The sequence below is a fragment of the Pagrus pagrus genome, assembly GCF_965226575.1.
Source record: "Pagrus pagrus genome assembly, chromosome: 9".
Classification (NCBI taxonomy): Eukaryota; Metazoa; Chordata; class Actinopteri; order Spariformes; family Sparidae; genus Pagrus; species Pagrus pagrus.
In genome coordinates this window covers 1,978,888-2,000,499 of record NC_140193.1, presented here as the reverse complement: position 1 = coordinate 2,000,499, position 21,612 = coordinate 1,978,888, and the positions used below count along the sequence as shown (strand labels likewise).

At 41.2% G+C, this 21,612-nt stretch overlaps 2 protein-coding genes and 1 long non-coding RNA gene across 3 annotated transcripts in view; 2 read left to right on the top strand and 1 right to left on the bottom strand.

Annotated features, from left to right (window-relative positions):
• LOC311262525 (uncharacterized protein) overlaps positions 1 to 719 on the top strand; it is a 9,302-nt gene extending 8,583 nt beyond the window's left edge. Inside the window, exon 7 of the mRNA XM_084361979.1 lies at positions 1 to 719. This exon is cut by the window's left edge and continues 2,915 nt beyond it. The gene's annotated coding sequence lies outside the window, so the exon portion shown is untranslated.
• Positions 1 to 10,098, bottom strand: part of LOC311262526 (transmembrane protein 50B) — an 11,383-nt gene extending 1,285 nt beyond the window's left edge. The window contains exons 1-7 of the mRNA XM_084361980.1: positions 10,000 to 10,098; positions 8,480 to 8,744; positions 6,986 to 7,098; positions 5,721 to 5,788; positions 4,593 to 4,685; positions 2,072 to 2,129; positions 1 to 717 (exon numbers count right to left, since the gene is read on the bottom strand). The exon at positions 1 to 717 is cut by the window's left edge and continues 1,285 nt beyond it. Of these exons, the coding sequence (XP_084218106.1) occupies positions 672 to 717; positions 2,072 to 2,129; positions 4,593 to 4,685; positions 5,721 to 5,788; positions 6,986 to 7,098; positions 8,480 to 8,578 (477 nt within the window). The 5' untranslated portion in view covers positions 8,579 to 8,744; positions 10,000 to 10,098 and the 3' untranslated portion in view covers positions 1 to 671. The remainder of the gene's footprint in view (positions 718 to 2,071; positions 2,130 to 4,592; positions 4,686 to 5,720; positions 5,789 to 6,985; positions 7,099 to 8,479; positions 8,745 to 9,999) is intronic.
• Positions 10,099 to 11,609: 1,511 nt separating this feature from the next.
• Positions 11,610 to 15,462, top strand: LOC311262358. Its single transcript, XR_014623236.1, has 3 exons — positions 11,610 to 11,768; positions 12,987 to 13,079; positions 14,953 to 15,462. It is a non-coding gene; the product is annotated as an uncharacterized lncRNA (long non-coding RNA).
• Positions 15,463 to 21,612: the final 6,150 nt, after the last annotated feature.

Genomic DNA, 21,612 nt, shown 5'->3' with positions numbered 1-21,612 from the left:
ACTTTCTCCAAGACGTTGCCTAAACTGGTTTCTGTTTAACGTATTTGTAAAATTTTACAGAAGGCACCACTGATACAGAATTTGTCGTAGCTTTTTTCACAAAGTTTGTTAAGTTTCTCCTCATGAAACAACTCTTAAAATTGTGCGATTTGTTGAGGGAGTCTGGTGTTATTGTGGTTACTAGCTCAATGGTTGGACCTGCCTGTTTTTGTGGCCTCTTTTTTGAGAGGACGTCTTGGGAACGTTCACACCTGTACTGTGAGCTGTGATTGGCTCACTCAGGAGGGATGTTAACACCAGGTCTGAACAGGTCCTGACGTACAATGAAAGAACATGAACGCGGTTCCTCAGTTGTCCATAAAAAAAAAAAAAGTTCCCTCATTTCAAATACAAACACTTTGAAAAGTTTTTTCCCCCCAAGAACAGCAAAGACACAGTATGAGTCATTTACAAAAGCATCTAAAACTATTGAGAACTAAAGTGTAAGTGTGTGTGTGTGTGTGTGTGTGTGTGTGTGTGTGGCAGCAATGATGGGTTTCTATTTAAAAAGCAAATGCAGTTTATAAAACAATCTGTGGACTGTGTGTGTTTGGGCTGGTTACAAAACATGTTGACTGCCTGCATGTGTGTGTGTGTCATTAATACAGACAGTCAGCAACAAGACAAACCCTCTAACCCCATAAATCTTCAGTCCGGCCGAACTTGTAGATCAGAGTGCTGCAGAGAGACAGAGAGGAAAAACATGACGTCAGCACTCGGCACAAACAGCAGCAGGTCAGTACCTCCATCACAAGAGGCTAAGAGGTTTAATGGACTATCAAAAATCTCCCCATCGGATATTTTTAAACTGTGTCACCGTCTGTGACACTCAGCCCATCAGGTCTGTACTGTTGTCGCTGCTGAAGCAGTAACAACCCTTATCTTTCTCATATCAGGAGGAAATGAACAATCTTGCAGAGAATGATGTCAGCAAGACCAAAGAGCTGATCGCTGATTTTATCAAAGAGGAGGCAAAGATAAACTCCTGGAGAAGCAGGTGAACAGTTAAAGGTTCCTGGGAGCCAACATCACAGGACCAAGCCCCCTTTTTATAGCCTCAAATACCTAATTAAAACCGAACTTATCACCTAAACAACATGTGTAGATGATACAGACAAGACAATTTCCTGTTGAGAATCACTTGAGTCACAACCATTCTTGAAATAACATGCAGCTACAAGACATTTCCTGTTACTGATACTGAGCTGTAGTTGAGTCGGCGACGCTCATGTTCAGGTTCATTAGTTGAAAATACATTGATGTTCATGGTGCTGAAACCTGTTCTGTAAAACTCCACGTGTAACAGCACAACATTTGACCAGTTTGTTCTGGACCGTTTCAGAGGGATCAATACATAAGGGTGGATTTTTTCCCATAGAAATATGTATACCCTGGCCTTCGCCCATTGAAAACTGGGATTGGCTCCAGTAACCCCCGCAACCCCCTGAAAGGGGGGGGATATAGCGGCAACATCCCCGCGACCCTCACGGATAAGCGGCAGAAAATGAGATGAGATGAGATGAGATGAGAAATATGTATAGTTGGTAGTTTACAGACAGGCAGTGTTTTAATATTTATTTACTGGTTGGTTGATTTAAGCTTCATGTTATAGACTGGATCCAGATCAAATCAGGCGCTGAAAACGAAGGTCTGTCCCTTCATTTTAACGAGGTTAATCCGTTCTGGCAGGACAGGTCAGTAGCTGTAGCGTGTTATTTAGCGTGGCTAAATGCTACAGAGGGAACACAACAAACGTTTCTCTGATGTTTCACTTGTGAGTAAGTAGTGATCTGTTCCATCCTGGTTGTTTACTACTATTTTCAATCCATCGATGAGGATAAACGATCACTAGTAGGACCATCATGCTGGTAGCACAACAACATCGCAGCTTCGCCTTTTGGCAAACTGATTAGCAGGGGGGGTTCCCAACACGTCACACACACGGACCATGGAGTGACACTCCCACACCGCCACACAAGCCTGCAGTGTTTCACTGCACCACCAGATTTGATCTTGATGTTCCCACACTCACCTAAAAAAGATGAATGCATTCTGAAAGAACACAGCCAGCCCAGGAGCCACTTCTTTCTCTGAAACATTAAAACAAAACACAATCACAGTCAGTAATACAACAATAATTAGAGGGGCGTTGAAACAGATGCTAAAATGTCTCTAAACGGACTCCAGAAAGTCACTTTATTATCCAATTGTGCAGAAACATTATTGGCTGTTGAACACCTTTGAAAACATGAGTTCAGCTTTGAGTAAAACGACTTTCTTGCTGTTGTATGCATGTGGCTCATAAATAAACCTAAACACAGCTAACACAGGACGTTGACACCCACTTAATTTGTGTAAAAGACTGCTGAAGCCTCATATTATCAGAATAACAAGAATCCAGAGTATGGCCGCTATGAACCAGATGAATGAATACAGCGACAATAACTCTTTTATACTCGTCTGTGCTTTTTATTTGTAATCGACAGGCTTTTAGCAGCGTCACTACCAGAGTTCACAAGCATGTAACGGTTTATTATTCTCAGGATAAACTGAGATACTCAGAGAACGCAGTATCTTTGTGAAAAACATAAAGACGTTAGTAATTCAGAAGGTGAACCATGTCACCGTGGATTTAGAGTTAGCTGGGAGCTATTTACTGTATTTCATTTCCTCTTTAGAGGCCGACCGATATATCAGCTGGCATCATTTCTCACCACAGGTTTATTTCTTCCGGTAGTTTATTTACTGTTGTTTAATTGAGGGCCTAGAGTGGTGTAGTGATGATGTATCACTGTAGGCTAACCCTGAAATTAGCATCGCCCTGGTTCCCTCCTTGGATTTTTGGATTATTGCAGACAATAATCTCAACTTTATGACACTTCCAGGTTTTGTTCATGAAGATAATCTCCACAGATGAACTCCACTCTGTGATGTTTGAAGCGTAAATTAAATGTGTAGCAGTAAAAAGCTAATGTTAGGCTACAAACAGACGACATCACGGTCACATGACTCAAACGTCTCCACCACTGAGCGTCTTACTGCACAATTACTAGTTTGTAACTAAAGTGGAGGACGTTTAATGTCCCCGACAACCTCTGCAGTCTCATTCAGACGCTTGTTAGGTGAAGAGCTTTATAATTAAACTGTGGGACATTTAATGACGTATTTTATCTGGTAGAAGAAAACGTGTGAATATCTCCAGCCTGCGGTAACCACACAGCTTATTTCACAAATTTAACTGACAACTAATTCAACACACTCACAGATTTTGAGACGAGGGAACTGGATGTGTGAAAACACTGATTTCTGTTTCTAGGGCTTTAGACTACATCCCTCAGCTTCAGAGTTTCTCAGAGCTGCAGCAGCTGATTATAATGCAGAAAAAGATGCTTGGGATGAAATAGAAGAAGAAGTGTAAACGATGCAACTTGAGTTATAGCTAGCGGCATGATGGATGACGAGCGTGTGCCAAAATAAAACTTTCTTTATAAAAGAGAAAAGTAAAAAAGTAAAAGTTTTTCAACTCTGTCTGTAGTCTACAGGGAATGTGTTTTATTGAGTCCAGCTCCAAGTTAATGCCAAAACCATTTAGTGTAATCTACTGTACTGTTATAAAAAGTGGCCGTCACAGAGAGAGTGTGAGGTGACAGACGGCGCTGACGTCCGGTACATCACATATTTAAAAAGATCAGTTTCCTCATCTGGACACAAACACCAGGTCAGTGTTGAATATGCTCTGCGAGGCTGGAAAACCCTGGCTGACTGTTGGCGGACGGACAAAATCTAACAGGAAAAGCTGCGTGTCTAAATTGATCCGCATTAGCGTGGACGCAGCTCGAGTCATATTTAAAACCTCAGTAATCCCATTTCATTGTAGTGACATCAGAGGTGTTAAACCATGTGATAGACCTGTGCTTCCTGATGCAGCTAATGGATCAGAGATCGTGTGGGTGAGATAAACGAGGAGTTAAGAGGCGGGTATGGATTTCTAACTGACGGGATAATAAAGACAAACAGAATTATGTGTGAATGGATAAGAGCTGAGAGGATTAGCTGGAGGAACAAGATGAACTAATGAGTTAATGAAGTAGTCTTTCTAATCACTAATCTCCATTTAATTACAGCTAACTGATGTGTTGCAGTCTTAGCAGGTTAAACTACAGAAGATCCACTCGCTCATACATCATTTTTACAGTTTTTTAAACAAGGTCAGACTTCTTTAAATGCAGAAATGCGACAAAAAGTCAGTAGGACAGACAGGATGACAGACAGGATGACAGCCACGGATAAATTCAGCATGTTTTTCCTCATGCAAGTTGCCAAAGACACGGCCAGTTAGCATATTACTGTTGTTTGGTCCTGTAACGTTGCTTTGTGGGTTGAAGTTTGGGACATTTCTCTTTTATTTTGGACACCTCAATAATATCCAGATCCCAACGTTGAAAACCAAATACCTACCGCCCCCCAAATATTCCAGCAATGAAGTTACTCTGACTGATAAAACGTTTGACCAGACGAGAGGACTAATGAGAGAAAATGTGTCGATCACTCACTCGGCACCACGTAGCCTCCGAACAGGATCCAGATGGAGGCGATGAGCGAGCCGAACATCATCATGAAGCCGATGAACAGCCAGAGACGAGCTCCTGTGAGAACACACGACGTTAACACACCGACAGCTGAGCACACCCACCGTAGCCAATCAAATTAAAGCAGAGCAGAGTCATATTTTAAAATGTGAAGTATGAAAACAGAACCACTGCTGTGTTTTCTGTGCTGTAAATAAAATAAACCAACTAAAAATGCCGTATTAATACATCCTGCCAGTCGTCTATTAGCTGTTTCTGAGCAGGATTTTGTCTTTAAACGTTTTATAAAACACAAGTACGTTTTTCCATTTAGACTCAGTGATCAGAGGCTTAACTGAGGCAGTGACGTGCACAGAAAGTACTTTTCAATTATGTATCTCAGATGGTGGACCGCTGCTCCAATTCTGAGACACGATATTGAATTACGTTGTCTATAAAGTGAGCTACAGTGGCCTCTATTAACCTGAAAATTAATAAGACATGACCTGAATATACAAGTCTTGTTTTAGCCAATGAGTTCATCTTAGTGGAATGGAAAGTCTGGTAATAAGCAGTTGTTTCGTTGTACGACTTCAGCATTTAAATTTGCTGTGCAATAAAAAAAAATCATGATTAAAAAGAACTGAAACTGAAGGGATATCTGCACAGTATTGGACAATATTTATTTTCTTATCTTATTTATCTTATCAGTGTTAAGAAAGACCTGTGTAATCAACATTTTGCATAATATGGAAAATACATGTAAAGAAATGAAAGAAGCAAACAATCAGCAGAGAGTCAGAGAGTCGGCACGACAGTAACTTTAAACAAGAGACTTGAATCAACACGAGTTCAGGAACGGAAAATAAATGATACCTGAGGTTTATTTGCAATTTACCACGAAGAACAAAGCTTTGGTTAAAGGAGCTGAAGAGCTTCCTGTTTCAATCACAAGACCTTATCTGATCAAACCTTTGTCTGGTCGTGATGAAGAGACAAATAATGTACTGATCCTGTTGAACTGGGTCATGAATCACGTGATGTTTGTCAGTTTGTTGTATTAAAGTCAAACCAAATGTCTCCTCTCCAGGTTAGACACTCAGAGAAACACACCTGTCCTGCCGAGGCAGCCCTCTCCATACGTGTCTCCCCTCACCTGGCCGTTAGAAACTGCGTTGATCCTGAAAATAAAACAAAGTCAGCTGTTAGACAAAGCAGGACAATCTCTAGGTCCCAAAGTTTCAGTTCTCTCGAGTACTTCCTTTTGTTGAAAATGCTGTCACAAGATGTCGAGAGACTTTTCCAGTGTTATTTGACCACAAAGGAAATGTCTCAAATCCCGTCAGCGTGACCTCAAGAAGAGGATATAACATGAAACTGGAAGAAACGCTGTGACAGTAAAGAAGCAGCTTCGATGTACACAATGTTGACCCAATAAAATCAGCTGTAAGTGCAGACTGGCAGCTGTGTGCCGTGCTACGTGTAGAAAATCATTGTTTTTGTTCAGTTCGCTTCAGTCTGTGGCCTCACAGGGACATTTATCTCGACCCATCGTGGACTTAATCAGAATAGTTGAACAGTTATTTCTGAAACGCTGAACAGATGTGAGATGTGGGAAATCATTCAAAGATTTGGAACAAGGTTTTAAAAATCTTTCAAATGAATAAATAAAGATCCAGACAAGGTCATTTTATACAGAGCTGCCTGTCTGCAACAACTTGTTGTTTTCAGTTTCCAAACCTCCGGCTTCATTTTGTATTTTCCTCAACACAGGTCTTGTCTAGCACTGTCATGTTACATTTTTAGGTTGTGTGTTTATGCCATTAATCTAGTGAATGAGTTTCAAAGGAGGTCTTTTTTTTAAATCAATCACTGATATTTTTCTTGTGCCGATAACCTCAGGACAATAACCACAGGAAGAAGACGTACCGCATATAAATATTTCATAATGTTCCACGAGCTGCAGCAGAGAAGACTTCACTCCCACATGCATAAAAACCTTTTAACAAACACCAACGTCTCAGATCTTATCAATCTACACCTCAAATCAGATGAACAGCAGCTGAGCTCATTTACAGTAAACCTACCGTTTCCTGTAAATGAGCTCAGCTGCATCAACCTGTCCTCATGAGGAGATTGATGGATGGATTAACAAATAAATCATTTTTTAAAAATCTTTTATCTTTTTAAGACTTTTCAACAGTTCACCAGAAAGTCGCAACACATGAGAGAATCACAACGCACATCCAACCGGCAGGAGACCGTCATTAGCAACAAGAACATGATGCGTTTCCCACAACTGAAAGCTGCTAATTATTTTTATTAGAGGTCTCTCACTCTCTGGTTGTTACCTTCAACCTTGCGTGTGCAGCACTTACATGAAGAATGCTATGGTGGAGAAGACACCACATGTGTGGAAGGCATGGTTCATCTCTTCCTGAGTGGGATACGTCACTGCTGCGTCGATCATTATCCACCAGCCAGTGAAGAACTGAGAGAAGAGAGAACAGGGTCGACATCTGTGGTCTGTGGTTATATGAATACATGACATGCAGTACTGTGAGCTGACCGTCTTATGTTGGGGAAAAAAATACAGAGAGGAAGATGATTACAGATGACACAGTCCTTAAAAGCTTCTAGTCAACAACAGAGATGACGCTGGCTCTTGAACAGCTGCTCACTGTTGGGAAAAGCTTTAAGTCAAGCTTCAGAAGAATAATCTGTCACATCACGTATGATGTAACCGAAGAAATACTGAGAAATATTGTGTAATAGTGGACACTGTAACTTCTGATGTGGTTCCTCTAAATGAAAGTGTTGAGGAAACCCCCCCCCCCCCCCCCGACTAACCACTGAGTCATTTTACAGACAAAATAATTTGTGAATTTCACTTAAATGTGAATATTTTCTGGTTTCTGTACTCTTGTCTACATTTTACACCTTTTCTGACATTTCATAGACAAAATTGATTAATCGACAACACAACACACAAAAAACACCTGCTGTTCCCGTCACTGATGAAGCTGTCAGAAGTTTTATTTTAGAGACTGTGGCATAAAAATTAATCAGCTACAATCTATGAGCTAATATTTAACGTAAACGTGACGGTCCATGCATTTTTCCATCGCGCCGTTCTGTTGAAAAAGAATAAGGAGAGAGAAAAGGTTTTTACATGATGTTCATTAGTGAACGAATCTGTGAACTGGATCTAAACTGGAACTGGCCACTGGACTCCAACAACACTTGTTGAAGACTAAGAGTACGCCTTCGCTGAGACGGCTAAATGTGTAACGTTAAACACTTATTCTCTAATTCTGCTCTCGATCCCGAATATAACAGCCTTCAGCATTTCCAGTGTGTATAAATGGTACATTGTTGGCTCGATGTGTCAGCTTTAACAGGGAAACTTCTGCTTTATAAAATGATGATGTAGCAACAAAGTGAACAACTTTCTTTTGCTTCAAACCTTCTCTGCTGTTTTCATGAACGTGGTTTAATGTTGATTTTGTGAGACAGCGTTGTGACGACGAAATAATAAATTGTTCTGTTCCCTTCTTCACCAGATGTCGGCTGTGATGCAGTTTTGTTGCTTGCAAATTGAAAAAAGGATGCAGCGAAGGAGATTTAACCCTTTTCTGGAGTGAAAATACAGCGGCTATCTTTTTGAGGCCAACAGGAAACAGATAGGGGACTGGTTATCATGTGTCCACATGTCTGACTCATCAATTAACTGTAGGTACTGGAATGTGTCAATTAGTTTCAGGGTGCCAGGGGCTCAGTCATAACTTAACTTGTGCCTCAACTGTATTATTTTCACAATCTTGCCTTTGCATACTCTCACACAAACAGTCATTCTGATAAAACCTACTGACCAGAACTCCAGCGACGATCGAAGCCACTGCGTTCCTCCTCTCCCCCCAGTCGATGCATTCCCACTCTGGCCAGCGGAAGTTATCCAGAAAGCCAGCCATCTGCAGTCCTCGTCGTGTCCACCTCCTTCCTTCTGCTTCTCTGCACAGGTGAACCAGGCCTCCTCCTCCAGACTCCGTAGGCGTCAACACCTGCTTCACCTGCTGTTCTTCACAGACTGCAGGCGGCTCCACTTCTGGCTCAGATCAGCGACTCTGTCAAAGTCTCCTGGAGAGGATGCAAACGTTCACGTCTTATTAACATCTTCTATACATAAACTTCTACCTGATGTGTAACGTTCAGGTTTCTCAGACATGGAGTCTAAATGGAGACGTCAACGATGCATATATATACGACAAAAAATAAATTCATACTTTTTAACAGACATTGCAATACGAGTCATCATTGTTGCATTAAACTTTTGACTGAAAACATAAAAAATAGTGATGTGATATTTGCTAGGCTTCGTTTCAACCAAGCAGGTTACGTCTGGAGAATATGATTGTTAGGCTGGGACATCTGTGTGGCACCTTAATGTTTTTGTTATGACATTTCTGACTCGTTTTACTTTCATCAAAAATTGCAGGTCCTGCATTTTAAATGATACATAAAATAACTGTTTAACACTTTTTCCTAAAGCTCAAACGTGTTGTTCTTATACAGAACCAATTTTCATTCAATAATTTGGTCATCTGTTGTCGGCCTACCTATCACCACATTTATTTGGTTTGGGCAACATTACTTTAAGATGATTTTAAATTTCAGTTTGGCATAAAGATCATAAAACAAACAGCTTTTAATCAAATACAGTTACATTCTTGTCGATCGTGATTATTGGTTGATTTTGACAAATTTCTTACACCAGTTCAAGTCATTGTGAGCAGCTCAACTACAAAAAAAACACTTCTACACATCTCAGTTATAACTAAATGATATATATACTTGGTCACAAGCATGCCGAATTAAAGAATGGAGATTATTCAATCAATTATAGGTTAAAGTTTTTCTGCAGGTGCCAACCTGCAAATAAAAATAATGCTTAACATCTAAACTGCCATTTTACTGAACGGAATTCAGCATTACTGCCAAAAGAGGAACAGAAACACACCTGAATCTGGCTAACAGCTTAATTAAGCTAGCTCCTACGTTAGCCCAACAACAACACGGCTAGCTTCGTTCGTCTATAGCGGGGCTATGAAGTAAAATAATCGATTGTTTAGTCTTTGAGTTGCACCATTAGTGGATTAATAACCTAAACACATGCACATTTAAAGGGTCGTACCAAGCTGTGTTTCTGTGAGGAAGCTAACGGAAGCTAACATAACGTTACTCGTCCAGATGAAGCTGCGGCTGTTTTGGTTGAAACGACAACGTGTGAAGCTAGCTGACAGTTAGCAGACACAAACCACTGACTTCACAACAGAGGGAACTTAGTTCTGACCCGATGTGAAATGTGTGTGCAGGGTTACGTGCAGCTGCCCACCTTTTCATGAGCCAGAGGTTGCTTTCAGTTTCCATTGACAAGCTGGAGCGGGTTGATTCTTCTTCTTCGTTGCTGCCGTCATCGAGTTCTTCTTCTTGATGTTCAATTGCGGTTAGCAAACAACGCAAAGACGCCACAGCGCCACCGCCGCCTGCCGGTGACTGAGAGCCACACTTACTGATGTGGGACAGGACTGAACAGATAAAGTGTAAAAAATAAACATATTCACTGAAGAAAAGGAGATTAAACTGTTCCCACACAACTCTAAACTCAGGACATACACTGGAGACAGACTTAGCGTTTACCTTGTAGGCTACAAGGCTCAGGAAGTAGCAGTGACAGAAAACAAACTGTTCATCAGATAGATATCTCTGCATTTTAACAGGACCAATAATCGCTTAAGAAATAATATCAGTGCCAGCAAATAGATGAAAATTGTACTCAAATTCTGACAGAAGAAGAAGAAGCAGAAGAAACGGCAGAAGAAGAAGAAAAAAAATGGCCAATTTTGACTTAAATGTGTTAAACTAAATTAATAACTGGTAAATGTATAGTTAATTAGATTTAGTTCAGTATTTTCACTGTTGAGAAACAATAAACATTTATTAAGCAATCGTAATCAGTTGCAACTTTATAAGGCATCCATGTATATATGTATATATGTATGTATTAAGATATCAAAGACCCAGAAAAAACACAGCACATGACCTCAGTGTCCTCAGTGGCAGCTGATGATGTCTTTATTTGTGCACATGCTGTTCTGACATAAACAAGTTACCTTACTTGGCAGTTACCTATCTGTAAGACGTTTAAAAGAAAATGTGAAAAATGGTGAAATAAACGAGCAGACTGGGAGAAATGAATGTCATGAATCAAGCTGGTGTTGTGAAAGTAAAGTTAGTCTCTCATTTTCTCCACTGACCTCCAGGCGTTAAAGCTGCTGACCTGCAGAATTTAAAATATTTCAATGTCAGGCCGATAATAAGTCGGCAGTGAAAGCCTGCAGGGTTTCCTCCTCTCACATCTTTAACACTGCTGTGATGGCAGTTCAGTCATTATATTGAGTTTAAATGTCAAAGCTCAGTAACACACGTGACCACAGAGGATCAATAACGACTCACAGTCTTCAGTTTGTTCTCTTGTTTTGAACGACGGCAGCTCATGTGTTAATATTGGGATTACACTGTTTACACGTTATTGATAATGCCTGACCTTTGGTTTGGTTTTCACTTTGTTAATGTTTACTTTTTAAGTTCAACCTGATTATTGAGCACTGTGGTAAAATAACAACCTTTTAAATTTGATCTCTTTTAATTTTCTATTTGGATTTATACTTTGAATTATGACATTAAAATAAAACACAAACATGCTCCACTGATTTCCTAAAAAAGAGACTCAACCGTCCCTTCAGCAAAAAAGAAAAACCACATGAACCCACTGATAACCAAACAGCACTTCAACTTTTAAGAGTCAGAGTTGCTGCTGTCTTCACATATCGACCGCAGCAGAAGCTCCAGTTAAACCAGGAAGAAGAGGGAAGACGCCTCCTGTGTTCGCCTCTCAGAGCAGAAGGGGAGGGTCAGGTCTGCCAGAGGAGGGTTCAAACTTGTTATTGAGGAAGAAGCAGAGATCCAGTTTCAGATGACAGCTGAGCGTTAACACACACATTTAAAAACAGCTTTGCTCCTGATTCACCACCGAGGAAACAGCTTGTAATCTGAGCCACGGCTCAGTAAACCTCCGAGGAATGGTGTGACTGATCATCAACGGTGAGTCTTCGCTGTTTTTAGAAAAAGTTTGAGCAAAAGTTCAAATTGTGTGTTTGAGCCAACAATGGTAAAACTGTTTGGATCAAGCAGGAGGAAGATTTGAGGTCATAGCAGCCGCTCAGCAACACCAACCATCAATTTACAGTCTTGTTATTCTCTTTGAAAGTTTCAGAAACAGAGCAGTGAATCCTGTTCAGACAGTTGAAGGAACAAAGACAGACGGAGAGATTTGTTTGTGTCTGCCGTCAGGATGACTCAGCATTTATCTGTCAGGAAGCACTGAGCTCCTGAGGGACACGGATCAGCTGCTTTCGTGCCTCAGACGACCTTTATTATTATAGCAGTCTCTTTCCTGCACCGTCAGACGACTGCTCAGTTATATTGCACTCTGATTCTGATAAAGAGGAGTAGCAGAGGTGAAACAAACAGATTAAAAACTGGCTCCACAGTAATCTGTTACACTGAAAATACCAGGATCGATCTGATTAGATTTGATATATTTGACAGGAAAATGACAACAAATCTGTGAGCTGTGAATCAAGATGACGAAGTCTAAATCTGCTCCATCTAATAAATTATAAATCTCCTCATTTCATTGTGTCCTCACATATTTCTGCCAGATGATAATGAAGTCTGTCTCGAAACTGGATCATCTCACTGATTAAAACTACAGTTAATCTCCCCGAAGACGACCGACTGCCAGAGAACAATCAGCTCTGATCACTTTATTCAGTTTCATCTGAACGTGCTCACGTCCTCGTCAATGATTTATTTATCCTCAGATGGAAACTTCCAAGTCAAAACCCGAAGTCAGAGCCGATCCTCTCACTGACGGTCTCATTTGATTATGCAGGTCTAACCGAGGCGTTACTATTGAAGTTAGATTGTTTCATAACCAGATAAAAGCTCCTTGTCGTAAGTTTAAATTAAGTTTTCCCTCATTGATCCCTGCATGGAAAGTCACTCTCTGCATTCAACCTCAGCAGCCTGAGTTGAACTTAAACTTTCTTTAAGAATATTGGTCTGAATCCCTCCTGCAGCAACGTCGACCATCGATGATGCTTGAACACATTTGATTGGCCGCTGCAGGGCGTCCTGTCCTGTGCAAGAGTTGAGCCAGAATACTGAACTGAAATGTCAAAAGAAAAGTATTTTCCCCCACAGGATGGTCGACGCTGGACTCAGAGCTTCTACTCACGTCTCTTTTTGGTCCCCCAGCCTGCAGGTTCGTGGTGCAGAAGATCCGGGCTGCAGTGAGAGGCGAGGCGCAGCCGGAGAAATCCAGCACCGCAGCATGAGGCCAGGCGACAGGTGGGTCGGGTACCAACGATCCAAGAGTCCAGATCAACGAGCCCTTCTGAGGCTGCTGCTGGAACATGAACATAATGAAACCAGCATTAATCATAACAAACATTCAGGAGCCTCCAGCTTCTGTCTGAGCCGTGTCTCTGCAACACTTCTCTGTTTCTCATTTTAAAAACTAAAACATGAGATGATAAATCACTTCAGTGGCTCCCTTGAGAGAAGGATCACAACCGTTCTGTTGCACTTTCGAAACCGTTAAGCTTTGAACAAGTGTTGGCAAAGAACGATTCTGCAAAAACAAAGATAAGTTAGAACTGTAAAGTTTATGGTATGACACCACTGCGCTTATGTTCTGGTTCTGGTAACTTTAAACTACTTGGTTAGGGTTCGGAAAAGATCACGCTTCGTCTTAAAGTATTGGGTTGGGGTTAGCAACATTCACTCACTCGGCTGCAGGTGACCCGACTTCACACGGCTTGAAATTGTCCAGTTTTGTTGCCAGCAGGAAATTTTCCTGAGGTTTCGTTAAAAACAGCTGGTTTTGTCGCCACTAACAAGACTGCAAATGATTTGACTTCCTGTCAAAAATATCTGGTGTTGTTTACCTCAAACACAGCTGGAAATTGTCCAGATGTCTCGTTAAAACATCCAGTTTTGTAGTTTGTGTGACACGTACAAATGACAAAGCATCAGCGGTTTGCAGAAACATTAACTGCTGCCATTTTATCTGTTTTTGATCCAAGCCTGTCACTGCTGTCTTCAGTCTCAGCGGCTGTCTTGCTCCCAGTGGCAGTGACAGAGCATTTATGTAATTTAAAAGACAGACACTTACAAAGGCACATTAACCTTACTCACAAATCAAAGGACTGGAAACAGCTTCGCCGTCTCCCCTGAGGACACAACACTTTCTCACTGAAGTGGACTCAGATCTGACAGTCGATTACACCGGAGGACTCAGATCTCTGTTCCTAGACATGCTTCTTTATTCTCTTTCATCCCGTTTCATCCTGTTCTTGTGCATGTCGTACCTCTGTCTGTATAATGAGGGCTTCAGTTGAGTATGCACAGCTGGACTGTTCCCACCAGGAGGGGTGACTTCAGGTCAGACGGTGTTAAACGTCACCTCCTACATGACCGAGAGCGTCAAATGCTCACTCAAGTGTTTCTGTGTTTCCTAACAATGGACTCCAACCCAGCAGCTCACGTCCCGTGTGCAGCACTGCTGGTAATATGCTTCATTTAATAATCTAACTTCGTGTGTGTGGAGGAGGATGCTGCTGCTGCTCTTTCTTAAACCCTGCAGCTCAACCTCGCTCCTCCTCTTTCTGGTCAGTAAACACAGAATAATGAGACTCTGCTGAACCGGCAGCAGCGCCGGCCGGCTCTGAGACTGAAGCAGGAATCTGACACAAACACCCACAAATCCACAAATCTCTTCTGTTCAGAGTTTAGAGGTTTAGAGGAGACGGCTGGCATCGTTTTATACTTTTACTGCTGTCAACAAATCCCATGAAAAGAGGTGTGTAGGTGATGGTATGAGCTGAGTTTATCCCCTTTGGCTATCTGAGCCAAAAACACTGAAAATTGTGCATTTTGATGAAGACTTGTATCGTGCTATAACAAAGGACTGCTCAGCTTCACCACTTTAACTTCTCCAGTTGATTAAATTACAGTCAGACAATCTGAAACGTATTGTCTTTTATCTATTTAGTAATAAAATCAACTTAAACTTTCGACAATAAGAAAAATAAAGAACATAAACCTGTAACTTCCAGAAATGTATTTTTGGAGTTTGGACGTCTTTCTGTTCATAATTTTCTTTTAATGTAATTCTGGTAAAATCAAATCAAATTAAACCAAAGGTTCTGTGTCTCTGCAGCACAAAAGGACGGCAGGATGAGCGCTGAGGAGCCGGCCCTGATTCCCCGTCCGACACGGGAGGTCGATGTGCTGCAGAAAGAAGATTGTGGATCCTGAAAGTAAACTGAGAGCTGGAGGGAAAAGTGGGAGCTGCATAATGATGAGACAAACTTAAAAACACACAGACTCAAACACATCCTGGTCAGCTGGCCACCTTCACCAAACCATCTCCCCCCGACACACAAGCACACAAACATTTAAAGCCCAGACACCTGAACCTTGATTTAATCGGACTCCCACAAACTTCCAGCTCTCAGTTTTCTTTCCTTCTTCCAGCGGAGAGAGAGCAGACCCAGTCGGCAGAGACAATGAAAGCCTGATCACCAATTCCCCGACAGAGGAACTGATCAGTCTGGATGATATTAAAGACTCTGCTGATGAAGCTGCAACAGATCATTTATTCATGTTTTCACAGACTTGTTCTTTTTCTGCCACTGTCACAATTTCAGTAAAAAAAAGAGCAAATTTCTTCTGTTGTCTGTTTGAGTCGATAAGTGTTTTCAAACAGCAGCAGGTTGAACTGCATCACACCTTCAGTCTGATGCTCCCGGGCAGGAAACAAACACCTCTTATTAATTCTCATGTGCAGAGGAGTCAACACAGTCTGTCCTCCAGCTGAAGTTCAGATACTTCTGTTAAAACAGACTCTGGTAAAAGTAGAAGTACTGATTCAGCTTCTTTACTCCAGTAAAAGTAACGAGCCTGTTCTGAAGCTGTGAGGAGGAGAAAGTTCAGATGTTTGTGTTCAGATGTAGAGAGGAGAAGACAAAGAAATACTTGAGTAAAGTACATATATCTGAAACATGGACCTTAGTACACTAACAATTCAGGGTGGCAAATGTTAATTATCTCTACACAGTCACAGCAGACCACATACTGTTCATCATCATCATGTCTTCATCACATCTTCTGGTTTTATTACTCAACACAAGCACTTCTTCAAAAACGCAGTTTCCTTAAAATGGACTCCAACCCAGCAGCTACGTGATTAATCACCTGTCAGTCAGTGTTTGCAGCTACTTTTCTATCCACTGCTGATAAATTGCTTCTTTTCACTACACGATCATTTAGCTTCATGTGTGGAGGAGGATGTCGCCGCTGCTTCTTCTAAACCCTGCAGCTCAACCTCGCTCCTCCTCTTTCTGCAGAAACTGGTCAGTAAACACAGAATAATGAGACTCTGCTGAACCAGAGGCGGCTCTGACCCGCTCTGAGACTGAAGCAGGATTTTGACACAGAAAGTTAAACAAAACCCAGGAGGAAACCTCGGGTCGGTGAGAGCATTCAAATCATTGTTTGTTTTTCTGCATTTGCATCCGACTGGGAACAAATGAACAAACCAGTGTTGCAGGAGGTATTCAGAACCACGTCGGACCTCACTTCCCCGCTCTGTATGCAAATATACACCTGCTTTACTGGAACAAAGTTTCTTTTATGTTTAATGTTCGTCGAATTTAACAAGAAGGTCCAGATAGCTGTGAACGTGTTGTAGAAAGTGTTTCACAAAGTTTCTCCAGTTTCTCCAAATGCAACAAGTCTGAAAAATGTAGTGTTATTAGTGTTAATATTCAACATTGTTATTATTATTATTATTATTATTATTATTATTATTATTTCAACATTAAGTTTTTACTTCTAGAGATTTAATTTACGATTTGAAATCACAACAGTCGTGTTCGTCTGTGAGGAAACAGAGCGATGCTGACTTCAGGGTTAGCTACAAACACATGTTATCGCTACGCCACTCTATCGGCTTTACATTTCTTGTGTTTACCTTCTTGGATGTTTTATATTTTTTGAATCCACATGACTCCGCTGTGATTGTATACGAGCATCTGCTTTTGTTTGTTCTGAAGAATCCAACAGAACCGTTTCCACAGTCTGGAGCTGCAGGTTTATGTTGCACCAGGTGTTTGAGAGTAGCTCCATCTTGAATCACGGCAGCTTCATACAACACTGGAGTGACTCCCTGATTCTGCATCCAACAGCGTCACAGTCTCTCTATTTAGGTTTTTATCTCCCTCTCAGAATAACCTCTGACTGCGTACAATCTGTTCAACTATAAAATAACATATGTAGCATAAATTCCTCATGGCCCAGATGGCTGGTGATGGTACCGCCTGTTAAATCAGCTGATTAATCACCAAGATGCCACCTGACGGCTGAGTGAGGCTTCACCCACACTGAGACGTCACAGAGGTTCACGATGAAGCAACAGAGACGTCCATCTGCTGCTGCTGAGTGAGGGAAGATCTCACTAAATAGACTCAAACTTTGGAAAATACTGTGTTTGTCTGGACTCAGACGGCTTCCTTATTATTTGCTTGGAAATGTATTTTTGTTGACAGTTAAAGGCTCCAACAACCCGACAAACTGTAAAAAGTTATTGATTCACAATCATAATAATGTTTCTAAAGAGAAGAGATACTTCTGCCTTTCTACAAGCTCTGTAGATGCAGATTAAAAAATGATTTGTCGACATAAACGTGTTGATTTGACCTCTAACTTTTAGTATAGCCTGTGTGCTTGTTAATTCACTTTACAGGAAGACACTTTTCCTTCATACCAGATATTTTCTGTCTGTGTTTGTTGCAGAAGACTGCAGGCGTTAGAAGAATGGAGCCGACATGTTGGTCCAGAGAAGACAGCCAGCAGATAAAGTTAATGTTGTTTTTGTGTTTGTTGTGAGTGATGGAAATGTCTTCATGTCCTGATATGTGAGCTGTAAATCACATGAAATTATATTTACTGTAATAAAGAGGCGTGACTGTCTGTTTGTTACGACTCATGAATGGAAACTGCGTCCAAGTGACCGTGTGGATTGTTTCTATAAATCAGTGTTTGTCTCTTCATCACAGTTTGAACCAGACTGTAGTCGCTCCCACTCAGTGTGTGTCTGATAGAAGCAGCGCTGCCCTCACCACACATTACATTTCAAATGCAGTTTGTCACGCTACAGCGGTCGGGCAGAAATACAAAAAACAGCTATCACACATGCTTCTTTAGTAAATGATCCACATGCAGTTTGTCTGTGTGATGCAGGAAGAAAGAAAAGCCTCAGTACAAACAGCCCACAGTCGTCTATTCCCACCTGTCACTGCCAGCATGAGGAGAGGCAGCTGTGAGGAGACAGGAAGGTGTCGGGAGCTGCAGGTACAGTCGTGCTGCTGCCAGACAGGTGGGAAATGAAGAGGAAGCCGGGGGGTGAGAGTATGTACCGGTCGTTACTTCAGTTCGTTTCCTTCGAGCCAGTTTCACCTCCGGGCTGAACCAATCAATCAATGACTGTGTGTGCAAAAGATATCATCATCATCAATAGATTAATACATGTGAGCATCCAGCTGCTGAGAATCTTATCAAAGCACGATATGAAGATAATAAACTGACCTGATGTCTGTCACTGATGAAAGCTCTGAGTGTGAAAACACTGACGTCACCCAGAGGTTTCTGAAGATGAAGCTCGATGTTCATGTTAGAATTACAGCATTTTACTGTATCTTCACGGGTAATGGCCGTCAGATAACTGTAATTTAGTTTCCATTACAGAACCTGACGCGACTGTAATGATTGTTTCAGCTTTCAGTCAGACTCTCAGGTGTCGCCAGTGAAACTGCTCGTGAAAAACTTTATATTTTGATCGCAAAAACACACAAAAATATACACAAATTGTCTGGATGTTTTTTCTTTGGCATGTGACCTGCGATAAGCCTCTACGTCGTCCATCCCTGAGGTTTCTTCCATCTTTTTTCTTTCTCCTGTTACAAAGGTTTTTTCCCTCAATAGTTTTCCTCACTTGAGTCGACGGTTCAAGGACAGAGGATGTCGCTCACTGTAAGGATTGTAAAGCCCACTGAGGCGCTGTGATTGTGATTCAGGGTTATATAAATAAAATTGATTTGATTCATTAATTCCTGATCATGGACGCCTCGTTGGGCATTATCCTTTACACACCAATGTGCAAACACACATTAAAATCTGTCAAAATGTAATAATCAGAATGTGTAATGCAGTGAACTGTCACCATGAAACCTTCACACCTTTACAACAAAACTTTACGCGACTACGTTTGGTTGCTTTTGTTGACAATGTGCTTTAAATCTTACAGATATCTGTATGAAATATCAGCCTCACCCGTTCTGTCCGGCTGCACGTCTGGGTCCAAACTGCTGTCCTGTAGAAGTTCTGACCTCATGTAGCAGGAAAAGCTCTGGTGTTACTACACAACCTGAACAAAAAAAAAACCTGAATTCATCCAACACTAACTGTGTTGTTTACACCTGGGCTTTTCCTTCTGTCTCCTTCTTTTGCTTTCACACACACCTGCAAACTGATGATGTCACACAGGTGAGGTCAGGCTCAGAGGAATAAGATGTGTGAGGCTTTGGACAATATGGAGAATATCAGCTGCTTTAACCAGCTGTGTACACACTGTTTTTACACTCATAGGTTGGCAAGTAATCCAGTTTTTATTAAAGACACGAGTCAATATTTAAGAAGATGAATTGAAAAATAAAGAAATAAATATCAGAGTGTATTTTGGTGTGTGTCTGTTTCATTACGTTTATTTTATATCCTCGTTTGAGGTTTTCTGTGCAGCAGACGTTCATATTCGCTCTTTAATGTGACGTTTGATTCTAATAACACAAAACAAAAACGTGTGGCTTCGTGTGAAGACTTGAAATGACATTTTGATCGTGCCTCAAGAGCAGACATGTTGCCATGGGGACCTGTGAGAGGATGGATCACAATAAATGAGGTCCGATTGAAAAGGATTTCCAGATACAAAGATGCCGTGAAGCAATTTACGCTCCTATGAGGCAGGATATTACTGTCATTGTTACTTTTAAAGGCCCAAAATGAATTCCTAGCATTTTTATTGAGGTTGGTTTAATTGGATGCATGCTGTGTGTAAAAATAGAAGAAGGAGAAGATGCTCACTGTACTGACGGCTCCTCTTTAAACAGAAAAGGAAGCTGTACTATACATTATCTATAATGCTCCAGTGGAAACAGCGCCTCATTACTTCTGTTCACATTTAAATACAATAATCAGGCTGTCAGGTGACGGGATAATTTAACTGAAGCTGCACCTCACGTCAAACTGAGGCGAGAGGACGACGACGAGGATGAAGGGAGCTCACAGCAGGCTGCACTGTTTAATATCAGCAGTTTGATTTATTACATTTCTCACTACTGCAGCAGCATCAATGAGAAATGTTACAACGACCAGTTTGTTCACCTGTTTGAATGTGACTGGATGTTATTGAGGCCAAGCAGATCATGAATGGGCCCCTGACGGTGGAGCATCAATGGAGCAGCTGATAATAGACGGTGGACCAGAGTTTTTATTCTGGTGTTTTGTTATTTCTGCAGACTTTTGTCAGGATATCAGGTTTGGACCAGTGTTGGAGTAACACAACGTGTGTCCAAAAGGAGTTTTTAAGGAACATACATCCACACCACGTCACTGCCAGTGTGTAACTCGAAGAAATATCCCTTGTAGAAGAATCGTGACATTACTGGCTACTAGTTGCATCACTTTGACAGTAAGTTACTGTTCTTTAACAGTAAATTATTGTGAAATATCAGCTATATACTGTAAAATTACTGTATTTAACTGCAATTTGACAGTTTACGGTGTTCAGATTACTGTAATTTAGCGGCATGTTCCTGTAAAATAACAGTGTTAACTGTAATACAAATGTAACTCAGTAACTCAGTATGTCAGTAGTTGACATTTGCATAATTTTTATCTGTATCATACTGATTTTATTTGAGTGAAAGTAATCATTACTCTACAGAGACTAACGCTGTAATTACTTTCAAAGTAAAATAATTAGTAATTTGTAATACATTACATTTTAGAAGTAACTTAGAGTCTCACACTGACGCCTCTGATACTGACGTGTTGTCACATCAGCTCCATCATCTCCATGGAAACGTGTCTCCATCACCTGTGTTGCCAGAACATGTACAAAGAAGAACATGTTGACGCTGAACTCGTCATAAAGGTCCGGTTGTGTTAACGCTGCTGTCCTCGACCTTTAACCTCCGATGACTCGGCTCTTTGACGCTGGTGTCAGTCAGAGTGCTACAGCATTCAGACGTGTTGCTTCCTGGCAGTGTTTCTCCCAGTTGAGCACATTACTGTGAAATGTGTAATAACTAGGTCAGTTACTAAGAGTAAGACAAGAACGAAGGTATCAGGAGAGAGGTTTTGTGAATCTTGTGCTGAATATTGATACTGTGTGTAACGGTGTGAATAATTGAAAGGCGCGCTATTGAATTTGACCTGGGAACATTTCCAGCCTCGCTTGTGGTCACAAAACTGGATATTTTTTGCTGGAAGTCAGGTCATCTCCAGTCGAGTTCGTGGCAACAGAATCAGGTATTTTAAGCAAAACCATGATGTTTTCCTCACACTAACCAAGTGGTTTTTGTGCCTACACAACACAAAGAAACAAAGTTTGAACTCAGATGTGGTTTTGCAGAAACGTTAGCTAAACATTTATTCTGGTGATCGAGTTGTAACTTGAGGTTCGAAGACCAAACATGATGCTGCTGACTGTCGACCGTCCCAGTTTCTTGGCAGTGACTAACGCGCTGCGTGATGTGTGTTG